This window comes from Lucilia sericata, unplaced genomic scaffold (genome assembly GCF_015586225.1).
Source record: "Lucilia sericata isolate MDLA Ls3-8-SP2 unplaced genomic scaffold, ASM1558622v1 Contig000439F_arrow, whole genome shotgun sequence".
NCBI classification, from domain to species: Eukaryota; Metazoa; Arthropoda; class Insecta; order Diptera; family Calliphoridae; genus Lucilia; species Lucilia sericata.
In genome coordinates, this window is record NW_023994454.1 from 143989 (window position 1) to 164250 (window position 20262).

The following is a 20262-nucleotide window of genomic DNA, read 5'->3' on the forward strand; positions in this document are numbered from 1 at the left end:
GAATATAGTGACGAAATTCAACACGCATAAGTTTTATGCGAATCAGAATTTAAAAATTTAACAAAATTATTTTGTTTTTAAAAATCAATATTTTGTTAGTTCAAAAGAGCTCGGACCATAATTGACTTAAGCCATATTCCAAATATCAACCTGATGTTTATAGGGGAGCATTCCTAAAATGAATAGTATTTCTCAACGTTGCAAACGGAATGACAAGCTTATATGTAAATCCCTTAACACTAGTGGTAGTGGTGAAGCGTATAAATACGAACAGAGAAATTATTATTTTTATTTAAACTAAAAATTTATATTTTCTTAGGTCTAATCATCATTTGTACAAATTTCAAAGAATATTTGCAACCACCAATAACATTCCAACATATACCATCACTTGCTGTAGCTGCTTCGATTTTCCCATAATATCTTCCATTCAAATTGCTGAAAGCAGAAATATTGTAATAAGACAATTAATTACATTTAATTAGCGGCAAGCTTTGCTTAACATACCTATAAAAACATTTCCTAAACCACCAGCCGGATTTATAATCTTCAGCACAGTTTACTTTTGTACTAATATCATTGTCACGATCTTTGGTAATGAACATGTGACCTTGATGTTGACTTAAATTGTCAGTAGCATTGCCAGAATATTTACCCACTTTCAGTAATTTATAATTCTCCAATTCATCTTCGACAATGAATTCATCATATTTGGCATATGTTAAAGTATTATTGAAATCTTGTAGTTGTATCAATAGTTCTACTGGCTGTAGCGCAGTCGTTAGGGCATGTAGCTTATCGAGACCGATGAAGAACTCACCTTCAATATTACCGAAGCCCATCTTATATTCTGACCAATTGCGGTAGAAATCTACAGAACCATTAATACGCCTTTGGATGACAGTCCACCCACCACCATCGGTCTGGTTATCACATGATACATAAAATGGTTTTTGTCCATAAATCTTATTAAATATGCGACATTTGTTATTTGAACAATAATTAGTATTGAAATCAGCACAACTGGTGGGATAAGAAGAAGTGGTGCTAAAAATATAATATTAAACCAGTTAGAGTGCTATATTCGGCTATGCCAAATCTATATATATAAAAATGAATGTGTGTTTGTTTGTATGTTTGTATGTTTGAACGTTATAGACTACAAAACTGCTGAATCGATTTTCTTGAAATTTTCACAGCGTATTCCTGTATGTCTGGAATAGGTAATGTACTACTTTTTATTTTGAAATTTCAAGTGGGCGAGGTGCCACGCCCATATTAGAAAATATTAAATCCGTATATTTGAGATAATATAACAGTTAGAGTCCTAAAATTTTGTCGGAGTCACTTTAGTGTCAATATGATTATTTAGGACAAAAAGTAGGCGGACTAGCATTAGGGGGCGTGACACCTCCCATATAAATTAAAAATAAAAATTCGTCTATCTAACTATTACAGTTAGAATCTTAAAACTTTGCACAAATAACTTTAAAATCCATGTTAACATTTTGGGAAATAAATTGGCGGACTACCCATGAGGGGAGCGGCACCTCCCATATTAATTAAATGCAAAAATTCGTTTATCTGGGAAACTAATAGAACTAAATTCTTCATCTTTTGCACTAAGAACTTAAATATTCGTCTGAACATTTTGGATGAAAAAGATCGGACTTCCATCTGGGGGGGGCTTGGAGCCCCCATATGAATTAAATAGAAAAATTCGTATATCTGAGAAACTATTAGAGCTAGAATCTTCAAATTTTACTTGAAGAACTTTGACATTCATCTGAACAATTAGAGTATAACGGGCGGACTTTCAATGGGGGACTTGGTGCCTCCCATATTAATTAAATACAAAATTTCGTTTATCTGGGAAACTAACTTCTACTTCTAACTAAACTTAAAATTTTGCACAAATTACTTTAATATTCATCTAAACATTTTGGAGAAAAAAGGGCGGGCTTTTATCTTGGGGGTTTGAAACCCCCACATGAATTTAATAGAAAAATTCTTATATCTGAGAAACTATTAGATGTAGAATCTTTAAATATTACATGAAGTACTTTGACATTAATGTGAACATTTAGGGAATAATTGGCGGACTTTAAATGGGGGACTTGGCACTTCCCATATTAATTAAATACAAAAATCCATTTATCTGGGAAACTAATAGAACTAGATTCTTCAAATTTTGCATAAATTTCTTTAATATTCAACTGAACATTTTGGGGGAAAACGAGCGGAAACATTTTAATAGAATGATTTATCTATACGCAGAACATACTTATGTCGAATTTTATCCGGATATAATAATTTAATAATGAATTTAGTGGTATTAAGTGATTTTCAAAAGTTAACCTTATATGGGGGCTAAGACAACTTTTGGACCGGTCTGGAAAAAAATCCGTATAAGGGCGTAAGGGCGGGCTTTTATCTTGGGGGTTTGAAACCCCCACATGAATTTAATAGAAAAATTCTTATATCTGAGAAACTATTAGATGTAGAATCTTTAAATATTACATGAAGTACTTTGACATTAATGTGAACATTTAGGGAATAATTGGCGGACTTTAAATGGGGGACTTGGCACTTCCCATATTAATTAAATACAAAAATCCATTTATCTGGGAAACTAATAGAACTAGATTCTTCAAATTTTGCATAAATTACTTTAATATTCAACTGAACATTTTGGGGGAAAACGAGCGGAAACATTTTAATAGAATGATTTATCTATACGCAGAACATACTTATGTCGAATTTTATCCGGATATAATAATTTAATAATGAATTTAGTGGTATTAAGTGATTTTCAAAAGTTAACCTTATATGGGGGCTAAGACAACTTTTGGACCGGTCTGGAAAAAAATCCGTATAATGATTTATATACATATATGTATACAAAATACACATTTATGTCGAATTTTATCCCGATAACTTTGAATGTCAATATGCGTTTAAGTAATTTTCGGAAATGGTCCTTATATGGGTGTTGTGATCAATTATGGAGCGATCAGGAAACAATTTCGTATAATGATTTATATACAAAAAAAAATCAAGTCTAATTTTACTCCAATAGCTTAATCAATAAATGAAATATGTGCGTTTAGGTGATTTTGGAAGCTATGACCAATTAAGGGCCTATACGGAGATTATTTGAAGTGGACCTAGGAGATATTACCAAATATGGACCGATCCAGAAAAAATTTGGTAGAATGATTTATATGCTCACAAAACATATTCAAGTCGTACTTTATCCGGATTGCTTTATTATTCAAAGATGATTTAAGAGGTTTTCGTGAACGGACCTTATATGGGAGCCTATCTGCAAAAATATTTCGTAGAGTGATTCATATAAAGACAAAATATCAAGATAACTTTATTCGACAATGAAATATGTGGTTTTAAGTGATTTTCGAAAGTGGACCTTATATGGGACCTATGACGAATAATGGACCAATCCGGGAAAAAAGTGGTAGAATGACTTATATATACACATAACATATTAAAGTCTAATTTTATCCCTATAGCTTTAGAATTCAATGAAATATATATATACAAAATTTTGTGTTGATACCGATATTTTTGAGGGAGTTATTTATCATAAACTAATTTCCGGGAATACATGGGTATGTATGGGGGCTATGTGAAATATTGAATCGATTGTAAAGATTTTGATCATAATTGATTACTGCCCTGAAAAAATAATGTGTGACAAAATTCATCGAAATATCTTTGGTAGTTTCTGAGAAAACTACAAAAGAATTAGGAAAAAACGTAATTTTTTTCGAGGTAGTCTGAAATTTTTACTCAAAACTTTTTACGTTGTGAACCGATTTTGCTGATTTTTAATACCAAATTGTTTAGGATAATAATAAATATTTTGGGTGAATTTGGTTGATTTCCTTTGCTTAGTTTTAACGTGAACGTGTTTTACACAGACAGACAGTGGACATACGGACATAGCTAAATCTACTCAGAATTTCATAAGGACCCAGAATATATGTATATACCTTGTTGGGTCTTAGATGAATATTTCTTGGTGTTACATACGGAACGATAAACTTATATATACCCTCTATCACCACTGATGATGGTGATGGAAAGAATGAAGAAATAGCTAACTGAACTCATTTGGACAACTATTGCTGGGACCAATAGGTGAAATGTTACACTCATTTGAATAAAACCCTGTATGACCAAAATGTTCAACTTTGACCCCCTCTGACTTCGGCAGTTCTTGACAGATAGAGCTAAAAATTTGTGTCCGGCCTACTATACTCTCTGGCACCACTGATGGTGGTGGAGGGTATAATAAAAACTAAATAAACAAGAGAACAAAGTTAATTTTTAATAAATTTTTGAAATATTTATTGTCATTTAAATTGATCGATAATAAAATCAAAGTACAACTTGATTTAATATTTTTGAATTCAGTTTTTAATGAATCCATTGCAAACTTACCAAACTAAATCTTTGCCTTTGTTCAAGGCCATTAATGTGTTAGCCTCTATAATTATGCAAAAAAAAAAAATACAAATTAAGTAAATTATACATTTTGTATTTCTTACAATACTCATTTATTTCTTACCAATATTATTGATATAACTTTGAACGTATTGACTCAGTTCTTTCTGATCCGATTTAGTTGCTGTTATTTGTAATTTATTTTCCACATTCTTAAGTTTTTCAGTGAAACCTTCTAATAAACCATCGTGGCCTTTCAGTGTTTCCTTTATATATATTATTTCATCTTCATGTTCTTTGGTACGTGCCAATATTTTAATTTCAGTGTTCTGTAAGTTCTTTGGGATATTGTCGACTTTATTCTCCAAAACTTTCAACTGTGAATGTATCATTTCAATGCCTGTTTTCAAGGCTTCTAAATGACTCTCGAAGCGAGCGTAGTCACAAGCCATGAACTCATCTTTCAGCTGTTTAGAAAAAATAAACAATAGTTTACTTCAATTAAGTAGTATTATGCATTAATTAAGTGATAAACGCGGATCTTTCATATGAGTACTGCAGGATACTGAATAGGATCAGCAAAGGTATCTCGTTGTTTAAACTAAAAGAGGAAAGATCTTGTTCTACGGTATCTTAATGAGTGCTTAGTTAGTTAGTTTGAAAGGAGGATGTATATACATTAAATCCGAAGAAATACACCTAGGCATATAGTAGGGATATAGGCGAAACTGAAGGGGTTGTCAAACAAAACTTGTTATTCTCTTCACACAGACGAGTTCTGAGAGAATAAAACACACTTGAGAGAACTAAACGCACTCACAAATATTCTTCGCGAAATTGTGAGGATATTAGCACTTAATAGTTTTTCTTATCACTTAAACTTAATATTTATTATTTTTTGCGACATTTTTATTGTATTTAAAACCCCGAAAATAATTTATATTTTACAAACAAAAAAAAATAAAATATTTTTTATTCTTTGACATTTCATTATACCCTACACCACTATAGTGGGAAGGGTATTATGCGTTTGTGCTGATGTTTGTAACGCATTAAAATATTAGTACTATACCCACCTTAAAGTATACCGCTCGACTCAGATTCAATTTCTGAGTCGATTTAACGATGTCCGTCCGTCCGACCGTCCGTATGTCCATGTAAACGTTGTTATCAAAGTAGAGGACGCAATTTTCAAGATAATTCGATGAAATTTGGAACATATGTTTGTTTTGATCCAAGGACTAAGCCTATTGAAAATGGTTAAAATCGGTCCATTATTTCACCTAGCCCCCATACAACTGAACCCCCCGGAAAGGGCTTTTGAACTCATAATTATGTATAACATATATGTATCTCGATGAAAGTTCGCACAACTAAGTTTCATACAAGCCTTGATGACCTTGCCGAATTTTGAAATGATCGGACTTCATTTGACCCTAGCCCCCACAAAAAGCCCCCTTCAGAAAGTGACTTGAATATCCGCAATTCATTTATTAGCACTGTTATTGTAATGAAATTTAGCACAGACAAATATTATATATATTATATAAATACAAATCTATCCAGCCCTTTTTATCGGGATCGATCCACATTTGCTCCTATCCTCCATATAAAGCCTCATTTAGAAAATAAGTTTTTCGCCAATAAATTGCTTTTTTTTTTGGTCAATTATGGACGGATCCTCGTCAAATTTTCTAGAACGAATTTAGTTTAGGCAGTAATGAGCGTCAAAGCCATTTTCTGAAGGGGGCTAGGATCAATTATGAACCGATCCTTATAAAATTTTACAAAGCGATTTAGGTTCCTGTAAAATATGTTCATGTCGAATTACATCGCTATAGATGCTTCTTTTAGACAGTTATGAGCGTTAAAGTCATTTTCTTAAGGGGACCTTATATGGCGGATAGGGTCAATTATGAACCGATCCTTATAAAAATTTTACAATGATATTAAGGTTCCTATAAAATATGTTCATGTCGAATTTTATCGCTATGGATGCTTACTTAAGGCAGTTATGAGCGTCAAAGCCATTTTCTGAAGGGGACCTTATATGGGGGTAGACTCAATTATAAACCGATCCTTATAAAATTATACAAAACGATTTAGGTATCTGTAAGAAATGTTCACGTCGAATTACATCGCTATAGATGCTTCTTTGGACAGTTATAAGCGTTAAAGTCATTTTCTGAAGGGGACATTATATGGGGGATAGGGTCAATTATGGACCGATCCTTATACAATATTACAATGATATTAAGTTTCCTATAAAATATGTTCATGTCGAATTTCGTCGCTATAGATGCTTCTTTTAGACAGTTTTGAGCGTTAAAGCCATTTTCTGAAGGGGATCTTATATGGGGGTAGGGTCAATTATGAACCGATCCTTATAAAATTTGACGAAGGTGTTAAGGTTCCTATCAAATATGTTTATGTCGAATTTCATCGCTCTAGCTGCTTCTTTTAGTCAATTATGAGCGTTAAGTTCATTTTCTGAAGGGGACCTTAATGGGGGATAGGGTCAATTATTAACCGATCCTTATAAAATTTTACAATCATATTAAGGTTCCTATAGAATATGCTCATGTTGAATTCCATCGCTATAGATGCTTCTTTAAGGCAGTTATGAGCGTTAAAGTCATTTTCTGAAGGAGACCTTATATGGGGGGTAGGGTCAATTATGGACCGATCCTTATAAAATTTTACAGAGCGATTTAGGTTTTATGTCGAATTTCATCGCTATAGATGCTTTCTTTTTTTGTGAAGGGGACCTTATATGGGGGCTAGGCTAATTCGTGGACCGATATTGCCCATTTTCAATACCAAACAAACTGCATGAACATAGCTAGATCGTCTTAGAATTTAATAAGGATCCAGAATATATATATTTTATGATGAATATTTCGATGTGTTACAAACGGAATGACTAAAACAATATACCCCCATCTTTTTTGGTGGTGGTATAAAAATAAATCACATTAAATATTCATAACTGGTGTAGGGTGTCATATAGTCGGCCAAGCCCGACTATACTTTCTAACTTGTTTTAATTAAAACTGAAAAAAGAAAAGTTGTAAATTTTCGTATTGAAAATGAAAAAAGTATTTCACATACTTTTTTTCTTTTTCCACTAGTGCAGAAAAAAATAACAAAAAGTCGTGTTTATAATATGTTTTAAGATGAAATATCTTCTGAAAAAAATTAATTAACTATTATTTTTATTCACTGGTATATAAAATCCCAGTAATAACATACAAAAAATTAAGTATCAGAAATACATTTATTATTTAGTACCTTTTGAACAACTGTGTTTATTTTTGAGCTTCTACTAATACATTCTCACCAGTTAGGTTTTTGACAGGGGACTTAGGTCTTTGACAATCCCTTTCGCCTATATGCCACTATATGCACCTAGGCCTCGGGCCTGTTATGCGCTCCTTAACCAGTGCCTCAGGTGGGAATCGAACCCACCACCTCCGGTCTACCAGACTAGAACACTAACCACTAACCTACCGGAGGCCAATTTCATAACTTTTTATACCCACCATCAAAAAGATGAGCGGTATATTGATTATGTCATTTGTAATTTGAAATTTTCCATAAATTTTCTCTATAGGTAAGGTTTGTTTGGTATTGAAAATGGGCAATATCGGTCAACCTTTTCGGAAATGACTTTAACGCTCATTACTGGCTTAGAAATACCAATATAGCGATGAAATTCGACACACATAAGTCTGATGCGAGTCAAATTTTATATGGATCGTTCAGTAATTGACCCTACCCCCGAGTACATTAGTACAGTCATGAAAAATGAACTTTTGATTTGAACTTTTATAGGAACGTAAATCTTCCTACCAAATTTCATGAAGAAAGTGTCGGGTAGTGATATTCGATGTAAACATGTTATATATGAACCAAAATTGGTCTAAAAATTTGATGAACATTTTTATGAAAAACGGTTAATAATTCAACCTACCACTCATATAAGGACCTCTTCAGTTCATTTGATAAGTAATAATATCCTGATAACTATAGGGCATACGGCATACGGTTTGATGGTGGGTATATGAGATTCGCCACAACCGAATATAACACTCTTACTTGTTTTTGTCTGCAGCAGATATAGCTAGATCTTCTAAGAATATAACATGTAAGAGTTCTATATTCGGCTATGCCGAATCTTCACCACGATGTATTAAAAAAACAGTCAGCACGATTTTTAATACATAAATTCAAAAAATACCTATTATAAAACGAAAACGTACCAGAAAGGCCCGCTTTATTGATTTTCATTCAATCAGGATGTTTCATGTGTACAAAAAAAACTAAAAAGTTCCAGTCATAGAACAAAATAGTACCAAATAGTACCAGAACAAAATAGTACCAAAAGTTCTTCCCTACAGATTATTATCAGCTTAAGTCTCTTAATATTTAATTTAATGTTTCTATGTTCAATATTATAAAAAATTCAAAACGTACCTTTTGAAGATGGAAAAAGTACAAAAGATGACCTTTTATAAAAAATTCAAAAAGTACCTTTTGAAGAAGGAAAAAGTACCAAAATGTCCCCTTTAATTGGTTCCAACTCACTCTGGGCTGTGCATGCTTAATTTCATGTTACTAGATGCAATATTATAGAAAATTTAAAAAGTACCAAAGAGTCCCCTTTTATAAGTTCTTCCTTAATCCGGGCTCTACTTGGTTAATTTCATGTTTCTATAGAAAATTCAAAAAGTTCCTTTTGACGAACGAAAAAGTACCAAAAAGTGCCATTCTATAGGTTCTCATTTACAAAATTCGGATTTCTCAGATATCTGGGTATTCTGAAAACAGATTCCAACATACACACAGACGGATAGACAGACGGGTGGGCGATAAAACGCACATGGCTAAATTAACTGAGCTATTTATAAGGATTTACAATATAGGTTTGGAAAATTATATTATAGAAATTACTAACGGAATGACAAACTTATCACACGAAGGTGAAGGGTATAAAAAGGACCCACAAACCTTTTTTATGGCAGCAATCAAGATTTCGATGTGTTACAAACGGATTGATAAAATCAAACTTTTACTGATGTGGTTTATATAAACTGGGATTATATGTATAAGTGAAGACTGGCATAATTAAAAAATCTGATACTTATCAGTATGTATAAAGTACTGTATGTTTCTCATCTGTATTTAAACTAAACTTTTACTTTTAAAATGTTGAATATAATCATGAGTTTTAGGCTTAACGTTTACAGCAAACAATCTAACTCACGTCGAAAATAATGGACATTTTTAAAAACAGATAAAACTATATGAAAGTCACACATTGGTACGTTGCATATTTTGTAGCATCTAGCCTAAAAAGTCTTGTAGTAAATGACTGATTTGGTTTCTCTTGGACTCCCAGGGTACAATTAACTAAAGTGATTGGATCAAATAAATGGTTCTTTAGAAAATCCACACAAATTTGTTTAAATATCTACACCAAAACAAATAAAAACTTACATCGATTTCGGCATCTACGAAATTATTCGAATTCCAAACGTAGAATATTAGTATTAAATGTAATAATATGTTATAAAACATCTTCTTTTTCGTATAATAGTTTTTGTATTTATTTATTCAATATTAAATGCACAATGAATTGAGATTAATTTTACATGCAGTTTATAAATAAGTTTTAAATTGATAAGAAATATGAATATTCAATCGATTCTTATTAATTGACTTACAATCAGTCGTTTAATTAACTTTGTCAAATGCAGCACAGTGGTTTAGAAAGAACTTTTTTATAATTCATTAACTCATGAACTAAAGGAGATTTGGAGTTAGTTGTATTTATGGTTTCATTGGATGCAGTAGGCGATTTCTTTAAACTCTATAATTAGTTTAAGTGGTTAGTTTTTATTTACATAATAGTTAAAAATATTTAAAATGTCTTTAGATTATTGTAAGAAATTTCAAATTTATATTCCTTATTATCCACCATATTGATAACATTGTATTGCTGCAGACTGGGAAAAATTAACTGAATATTTTTGTAATTTTAAAACTGTTAATTCCTTATTAAAACATCCAAAGAGTGGATGTAATGTTGTGTTTAACATTGATTTTAGTTCTTATATAACCATCTGGGTAAAAGTATATGAAACAAAACAATTCAATTATTGTGAGCATGAGCTCAGGGTCATGGACAAGAATTATAAATTTCTAAATTTTGTCTGCTTACTTTACAACTAGTCAGACATTGCAGTTTTACTAACCTTTATTAAACTCCCAGCTGTCAAATTTGTTTTAGGATTTTCAATACCTAATTGCGCAAATTTCGGCAAATTTGATACTTACGTTTTATCAAACGAATATCCTTAATATTATACAAAATTAACTAATTAGAAATTGTTTTGAACAAGAAAAGATTTATTGACTCTCGTATAGTGCGTATACGTAATATGAAACTCTAATATTGACAAATAATAATCATACGTAAATTACACATTTTTGTGAGACAAAATGTTTAAATACATTTTTGAGACAAATTTTCTTTTTATACCCTCCACCACCATCAGTGGTGATAGAGGGTATATAGTATATAACTTTGTCATTCCGTGTGTAACACCAAGAAATATTCATCTGAGACCCAATAAAGTATATATATTCTGGGTCCTTATCAAATTCTGAGTCGATTTAGCTATGTCCGTCTGTCTGTCCGTCTGTCCGTCTGTCTGCCTAAAACACGCTCACGTTAAAACTAAGCAAAGTAAGTACACCAAATTCACCGAAAATATTCATTGTTGTCCTAAGCAGTTTAGTATTGAAAATGAGCAAAATCGGTTCATACCGGGAAAAGTTATGAATCCAAATTTAAAACAACCTCGAAAAAAATAAGCATTTTTTACACATTCGGATGCAATTTTCTCGAAAACTATGCAAGATAAATTCATGAAAATCACCATGAATAAGTTTCTACACGAGAACTTGATCTCTGCTGAAAATTGCCAGAATCGGTCCACAATTTCATATACCTCCCATACAAAAGTACATATTCCCGGAAAATGGGTTTTTTGTTAATAACTTCCGTCACAATGTCGATATCTTCACAAAATTTAACAAATTAAAATATTATGTCAATAGAATTCATTCAGATAAAAAATTTCTTGATCGGTCCATAATTGGACATAGCTCCCATACAAGGTCCCCTCCCGAAAATCACTTAAACGCGCATAACGCATTACTTAATTAAGATATCCATATAAAATTCGGTACAAGTATTGCTTATCTATACAGAAATATTATTGAGAAATTTTTTTCCGATCGGTCCATAATTGGTCATAGCTCCCATACAAGGTCCCCTCCCGAAACTCACTTAAACGCACATAACTCATTACAAAATAAAGATATCCATATAAAATTTGGTAGAAGTATTGCCCGTATGCACAAAAATATTACTGTGAAATTTTTTTCCGATGGGTCTATAATTAGTCATAGCTCCTATACAAGGTCCCCTCCCGAAAATCACTTAAAACCACATAACTCATTAGTGAATGAAGACATCAATATAAAATTTGGTACAAGTATTGCTCTTATATACAGAAATATTACTATGAAAGTTTTCTTGGATCGGTCCATAATTAGTCATAGCTCCCATACAAGGTCCCCTCCCGAAAATCACTTAAACGCGCATAACTCATTTCTAAAGTAAGATATCTATATAAAATTTGGTACAAGTACTGTTGTATGACTGAGAAATATTGCTGAAAATTTTTTTTCCGATCGGTCCATAACTGGTCGTGGCTCCCATACAAGGTCCCCTCCCGAAAATCGCTTAAAACCACATAACTCATTAGTTAATGAAGATATCCATATAAAATTTGACACAAGTATTGCTCTTATATACACAAATATTATAATGGCAATTTTTTGGATCGGTCTATAATTGGTCATAGCTCCCATACGAAGTCCCATCCCGAAAATCACTTAAACGCGCATAACTCATTACTGAATTAAGATATCCATATAAAATTTGGTAAAAGTATTGCTTATATGCACAGAAATATTACTGTGAAATTATTTTCCTATCAGTACATAATTGATCATAGCTCCCATACAATGTCCCTTTCAGAAAAACACTTAAAGGCACGTAGCTCATTACCTAATAACCCATAAAATATGAGACATAAATATTATTTTTGTACACTTCAAATTTTTTTCATGATTGGCCCATTCTTGGTCGTAGCTCTCATACAAGGTTATCTCCCGAAAATCACTTAAACGCACATAACTCATTACCAAATATTGATATCCATACATTTAGCAAAAATATACATAAATTAACCTATAAAATTGTTGTACGATCGGTCCATATTTGGTCATAGCTCTCATACTAGGTCCCCTCCAGAAAATCACTTAAATGCACAATATTCATTACCAAATAATGACATAGATACAGAATTTTGAAATTTTGTCTTTATATACATAATTGGCCATAGCTCCCATACAAGGTCCTTTTACGAAAATCTCTTAAACGCACATTACTCTTTACCAAATAGAGCTATTGATACAAAATTTGGCATAAATATTAGTTTTGTATACAAAAATTCTATTTCCAGATTTTTTCACGATTGGTTCATAACATGGGTGCGGTCGGTCCCATAAAAGTGTCGCTTCAGAAAATCAAATAAACACTCATAACTTATTACAAAATTACGATATAGATACAAAATTTGACTGAAATATAGCTTTTATGTACAGAAATTTTGCTTAAAGATTTTTTTACGATCGGTCTATAATTGGTCATATCTCCAATACTAGGTCCTGCCCTTAAAAGCGTTTTAACCGTATTTAACTAGTTGCATTATCAATTTGCGTAGAACAAAATTATATATATGTATTTTGAAAATCCTTAAATCTTTCACATACATGCATACATGCAAATTACTAAATATCACTAAGCGCTATTAAAATATAAAGAAAATGGCATTTGTAATGTTCAATAAATCTTATAATAGATTTATGCTGTTTAAATCTTGGGATTTTTTCTATTTAAGACATGAGAAAACTTATTTCTACAAATATTTGATCAGTTAGTAAAGTATTAATATAAAATTAGCTGGTGGAGGGTATTTAAGATTCGGCACAGCCGAATATAGCACTTTAACTTGTTTATAATTCATTAACTCATGAACTAAAGGAGATTTGGAGTTAGTTGTATTTATGGTTTCATTGGATGCAGTAGGCGATTTCTTTAAAACTCTATAATTAGTTTAAGTGGTTAGTTTTTATTTACATAATAGTTAAAAATATCTAAAATGTCTTTCTATTATTGTAAGAAATTTCAAATTTATATTCTTTATTATCCACCATATTGATAAGATTGTATTGCTGCAGAGTGGGAAAAATTAACTGAATATTTTTGTAATTTTAAAACTGTTAATTCCTTTTTAAAACATCCAAAGAGTGGATGTAATGTTGTGTTTAACATTGATTTTAGTTCTTATATAACCATCTGGGTAAAAGTATATGAAACAAAACAATTCAATTGGTGTGAGCATGAGCTCAGGGTCATGGACAAGAATTACAAATTTCTAAATTTTGTCTGCTCACTTTACAACTAGTCTGACATTGCAGTTTTACTAACCTTTATTAAACTCCCAGCTGTCAAATTTGTTTTAGGATTTTCAGTACCTAATTGCGCAAATTTCGGCAAATTTGATACTTACGTTTTATCAAACGAATATCCTTAATATTATACAAAATTAACTAATTAGAAATTGTTTTGAACAAGAACAGATTTATTGACTCTCGTATAGTGCGTATACGTAATATGAAACTCTAATATTGACAAATAATAATCATACGTAAATTACACATTTTTGTGAGACAAAATGTTTAAATACATTTTTGAGACAAATTTTCTTTTTATACCCTCCACCACCATCAGTGGTGATAGAGGGTATATATAACTTTGTCATTCCGTGTGTAACACCAAGAAATATTCATCTGAGACCCAACAAAGTATATATATTCTGGGTCCTTATCAAATTCTGAGTCGATTTAGCTATGTCCGTCTGTCCGTCTGTCCGTCTGTCTGTTTAAAACACGCTCACGATAAAACGAAGCAATAGAGTTTAACCAAATTCACCCAAAATGTTCTTCATTCCGATCGGTCCATAATTGGTCATAGCTCCCATACAAGGTCCCCTCCCGAAAATCACTTAAACGCTCATAACTCATTACTAAATTAAGATATCCATATAAAATTTGGTACAAGTATTGCTCACATGCATTGAAATATTACCGTGAAATTTTTTTCCGATCGGTCCATAATTGGTCATAGCTCCCATACAAGGTCCCCTCCCGAAAATCACTTAAACGCTCATAACTCATTACTAAATTAAGATATCCATACAAAATTTGGTGTAAGTATTGCCCACATGCATAGAAATATTACCGTGAAATTTTTTTCCGATCGGTCCATAATTGGTCATAGCTCCCATACAAGGTCCCCTCCCGAAAATCACTTAAACGCGCATAACTCATAACTAAATTAAGATATACATATAAAATTTGGTACAAGTATTGCCCACATGAATAGAAATATTACCGTGAAATTTTTTTCCGATCGGTCCATAATTGGTCATAGCTCCCATACAAGGTCCCCTCCCGAAAATCACTTAAACGCGCATAACTCATAACTAAATTAAGATATCCATATAAAATTTGGTACAAGTATTGCCCACATGCATAGAAATATTACCGTGAAATTTTTTTCCGATCGGTCTATAATTGGTCATAGCTCCCATACAAGGTCCCCTCCCGAAAATCACTTAAACGCGCATAACTCATTACTAAATTAAGATATCCATATAAAATTTAGTATAAGTATTGCCCATATGCATAGAAATATTGCTGTGAAATTTTTTTCCGATCGGTCCATAATTGGTCATAGCTCCCATACAAGGTCCCCTCCCGAAACTCACTTAAACGCACATAACTCATTACAAAATAAAGATATCCATATAAAATTTGGTATAAGTATTGTCCATATGCACAGAAATATTACTGTGAAATTTTTTTCCGATCGGTCCATAATTGGTCATAGCTCCCATACAAGGTCCCCTCCCGAAAATCACTTAAACGCGCATAACTCATTACTAAATTAAGATATCCATATAAAGTTTGCTCATATACAGAGAAATATTACTGTGAAATTGTTTTCCTATCGATCCATAATTGATCATAGCTCCCATACAAGGTCCCTTTCAGAAAAACACTTAAAGGCACATAACTCATTACCAAATAATGATATAAATAAATACTATTTTTGTTCATAAATAATAATATTTTGTAATGCAAAAAGCACTTAATGTTATTTCAAAAATTTTTCACGATCGGTCTATATTTGGTCATATTTCTCATACTAGGTCCTGCCCCTAAAAGCGCTTTAACCGTATTTAACTATTTGCATTATAAATTTGTGTAGAACAAAATTATATATATGTATGTATTTTGAAAATCCTTAAATCTTTCACACACATGCAAATACTAGATATCGCTAAAGCATATCTTAGGGCGCTATAAAAATTTAAAAGGAAGTGGCGTTTCTAATGTTCAATAAATCTTGGAATTGTAGTAGATTTAAGATGTTTAAATCTTGGGTTTTTTCTATTTATGACATGAGAAAACTTATTTCTGCAAATATTTTATTAATTAGAAATGTATTAATACAAAAGTTGCTGGTGGAGGGTATTTAAGATTCGGCTCAGCCGAATATAGCACTCTAACTTGTTTTTCTTTTAATTCTATTACTGGTGGGGGAGTAATGTAGTGTATCACTACATACTTCTATTTCTTTTAAAAACTTGTATTATTTACTTTATGTTATTATGTTTTTAAATCAAGTTTTATATTTTTATACCCTCCACCAACATCAGTGGTGATAGAGGGTATATATAACTTTGTCATTCCGTGTGTAACACCAAGAAATATTCATCTGAGACCCAACAAAGTATATATATTCTGGGTCCTTATCAAATTCTGAGTCGATTTAGCTATGTCCGTCTGTCTGTCCGTCTGTCTGCCTAAAACACGCTCACGCTAAAACTAAGCAAAGGAAGTACACCAAATTCACCGAAAATATTCATTGTTGTCCTAAGCAGTTTGGTATTGAAAATGAGCAAAATCGGTTCATACCGGGAAAAGTTATGAATCAAAATTTAAAACAACTTCGAAAAAAATAAGCATTTTTTACACATTCGTATGCAATTTTCTCGAAAACTATGCAAGATAAATTCATGAAAATCACCATGAATAAGTTTCTACACGAGAACTTGATCCCTGCTGAAAATTGCTAGAATCGGTCCACAATTTCATATACCTCCCATACAAAAGTACATATTCCCGGAAAATGGGTTTTTTGTTAATAACTTCTGTCACAATCTCGATATCTTCACAAAATTTTACAAATTAAAATCTTATGTCAATAGAATTCATTCAGAGAAAAAATTACTAAAAATTAAAATTATTACTACGAAATTTTTTTTCGATCGGTCCATAATTGGTCATAGCTCCCATACAAGGTCTCCTCCCGAAAATCACTTAAACGCGCATAACTCATTACTTAATTAGGATATCCATATAAAATTTGGTACAAGTATTGCTTATCTGTACAGAATTATTACTGAAAATTTTTTTCCGATCGGTCCATAATTGGTCATAGCTCCCATACAAGGTCCCGTCCCGAAACTCACTTAAACGCACATAACTCATTACAAAATAAAGACATCCATATAAAATTTGGTAAAAGTATTGCCCGTATACACAAAAATATTACTGTGACATTTTTTTCCGATAGGTCCATAATTGGTCATGGCTCCCATACAAGGTCCCCTCCCGAAAATCACTTGAACGCGCGTAACTCATTACTAAAATAATATATCTATATAAAATTTGGTACAAGTACTGCCTATATGACTGAAAAATATAACTGAAAATTTTTTTCCGTTCGGTCCATAACTGGTCATGGCTCCCATACAAGGTCCCCTCCCGAAAATCACTTAAAACCACATAACTCATTAGTTAATGAAGATATCCATATAAAATTTGATACAAGTATTGCTCTTATATATACAAATATTATTATAAAAATTTTTTGGATCGTTCTATAATTGGTCATAGCTCCCATACAAAGTCCCATCCCGAAAATCACTTAAACGCGCATAACTCATTACTGAATTAAGATATCCATATAAAATTTGGTACAAGTATTGCTTATATGCGCAGAAATATTACTGTGAAATTATTTTCCTATCAGTCCATAATTGATCATAGCTCCCATACAAGGTCCTTTATCTATATAATTAATAGGCAAGACGATTTTTTGTGACCCCTTTTACTCTTACCGTATACATCTGATCTTGGCAAAAAATATATCATTTTAAAGGTATTTGTTCACAGGTGTGCACAATATATATATTAATGAGATCGGTTCAGAATTTTAGGAGCTATAAACGTTTAAAGTACGTATTCTTGAAATTAAAAACAAACAAACAAAGCAAGAAACAAAACAGAAAAGTAAACAACACGGATTTTTGAAAAAAGAGAGGAGAGTGCAGAAACGTTTAACTTCTCTGTTGCTGTTTTCTTTTTGTATTTTGCATGATATTTGTTTTTGTTGTTTTTAATAAGATTTTTTGTAAACAAATAAGAATGTAAACAGGCTCAGACAATGCGAAAATAGGATTTTATTGTTTTATATTTTTGTGTAAAGTGCTAAATTGTGAATGAGATAATGATATATTTTGTTACTAAAACCCATCACTAAAACCCATCACATTTTCTAAAAGAAAACATTATTCAAAGCAAATTATACACTTTGATAATATCAATAACGTTAATTATTTTACCACAGATTTGAACTGCAAAAATAGGGTTTTATTTTAGCTTATTTATGCAATTTTTCCAGCATTGGTTCTGGTCGAATTTCGACCGCTGGAAGAACTCTAGTTTCTATAAATATTTGATCAATTAGAAAAGTATTAATATAAAAGTAGCTGGTGGAGGGTATTTAAGATTCGGCTCAGCCGAATATAGCACTCTAACTTGTTTTAATTACTTCTTACAATTTTATATTTTCTTAGGTCTTATCATCATTTGAACAAATTTTAAAGAATGTTTGCAACCTCTACTAGAATTCCAACATATACCAAAATTTGTATTAGTAGATACTTCTTTCGCATGATATTTTCCATTTAAATTGCTAAAAGAATAAAAAAGTTAAATTAAATTATTAACATTAACGGAAAGCCTTGTTTAACAAACCTATTAAAACAGGCATGAAACCACCATGCACTTTTAAAATACTCAGCACAGTTTTTTTCATTTGTATCTAAGTCATTGTCACGATCTTTCGTGGTAAACATATAACCCTGATGTGGACTAAATGAATCAGTAGCATTGCCAGAATATTTACCCACTTTCAGTAATTTATAATTCTCCAATTCATCTTCGACAATGAATTCAGCATATTTGGCATATGTCAAAGTATTATTGAAATCTTTTAGTTGTATCAAGAGTTCTACTGGTTGTAGTTCAGTCGTCAGGGCATGAAGTTTATCGAGACCGATGAAGAACTCGCCTTCAATATCACCGAAGCCCATCTTATATTCTGACCATTTGCGGTAGAAATCTACGGAACCATTAATACGTCTTTGGATGACAGTCCATCCACCACCATCGGTCTGGTTATCACATGATACATAAAATGGTTTTTGTCCATAAATCTTACTAAATATGCGACATTTGTTATTTGAACAATAATTAGTATTGAAATCAGCACAACTGGTGGGATAAGGATTGGTAGTGCTGAAAATGATATTGTTTATCTATAAATATGTATGTATTTATGTTTGTAGTTAAACTATTTTTGTAGAGAAATTTTTGATCAATTGTAGCTTATATTTGATTGATAACTGTGTGTATAGTCATATTTATTGACGATACTTTAATTTATAAGTTTGGCGAATTCGATTTGTTAACTTACCAAACTACTGCTTTGCCTTTATGCACGGCAATTAAGTTATATAGCTTCTAAAATAATAACAAATACAAGTAAAAATTAATTTTTCTTGAAATATATTCATACATTCATATGATGTATGTATATGTATGTATGTATGTATGTATGTATGTATGTATGTATGTATGTATGTAGTTGTATGTATGTATGATGTATGTATGTATGTATGTATGTATGTATGTATGTATGTATGTATGTATGTATGTATGTATGTATGTATGTATGTATGTATGTATGTATGTATGTATGTATGATGTATGTATGTAGGTATGTAGTATGTATGTATGTAGGTATGTATGTATGTATGTATGTATGTATGTATGTATGTATGTATGTATGTATGTATGATGTATATGTATGTATGTATGTATGTATGTATGTATGTATGTATGTATGTATGTATGTATGTATGATGTATGTATGTATGTATGTATGTATGTATGTATGTATGTATGTATGTATGTATGTATGATGTATGTATGTATGTATGTATGTATGTATGTATGTATGTATGTATGTATGTATGTATGTATGTATGTATGTATGTATGTATGTATGTATGTATGTATGTATGTATGTATGTATGTATGTATGTATGTATGTATGTATGTATGTATGTATGTATGTATGTATGTATGTATGTATGTATGTATGTATGTATGTATGTATGTATGTATGTATGTATGTATGTATGTATGTATGTATGTATGTATGTATGTATGTATGTA

At 31.5% G+C, this 20262-nt stretch overlaps 2 protein-coding genes across 2 annotated transcripts; both read right to left on the bottom strand.

Annotated features, from left to right (window-relative positions):
* Positions 1 to 265: 265 nt before the first annotated feature.
* Positions 266 to 10096, bottom strand: LOC119604879 (techylectin-5A-like). Its single transcript, XM_037957769.1, has 5 exons — positions 9967 to 10096; positions 4592 to 4934; positions 4465 to 4510; positions 508 to 1047; positions 266 to 438 (listed from the first exon to the last, which is right to left on the bottom strand). Exons 1-5 carry the CDS (start codon positions 10045 to 10047, stop codon positions 306 to 308), a joined length of 1143 nt encoding a protein of 380 aa, XP_037813697.1. The 5' UTR covers positions 10048 to 10096; the 3' UTR covers positions 266 to 305.
* Positions 10097 to 18501: 8405 nt separating this feature from the next.
* On the bottom strand, positions 18502 to 19533 carry LOC119604866 (ryncolin-1-like; the record flags this gene model as incomplete). The annotated part of the gene is made up of 3 exons (XM_037957754.1): positions 18502 to 18715; positions 18778 to 19320; positions 19499 to 19533. Coding segments are annotated over 3 exons (711 nt in total), but the record flags the coding sequence as incomplete, so codon positions are not given.
* Between the last annotated feature and the right edge of the window lie 729 nt (positions 19534 to 20262).

Coding starts and splice junctions, on each gene's coding strand:
- LOC119604879 (XM_037957769.1), bottom strand. CDS start 10,047: ATGTTTTATAACATATTATTACATTTAATACTAATATTCTACGTTTGG. Junction 4,935..9,966: donor TCGTAGATGCCGAAATCGAT/GTAAGTTTTTAT, acceptor TTTTCTAAACAG/CTGAAAGATGAGTTCATGGC. Junction 4,511..4,591: donor AAGTTATATCAATAATATTG/GTAAGAAATAAA, acceptor GCATAATTATAG/AGGCTAACACATTAATGGCC.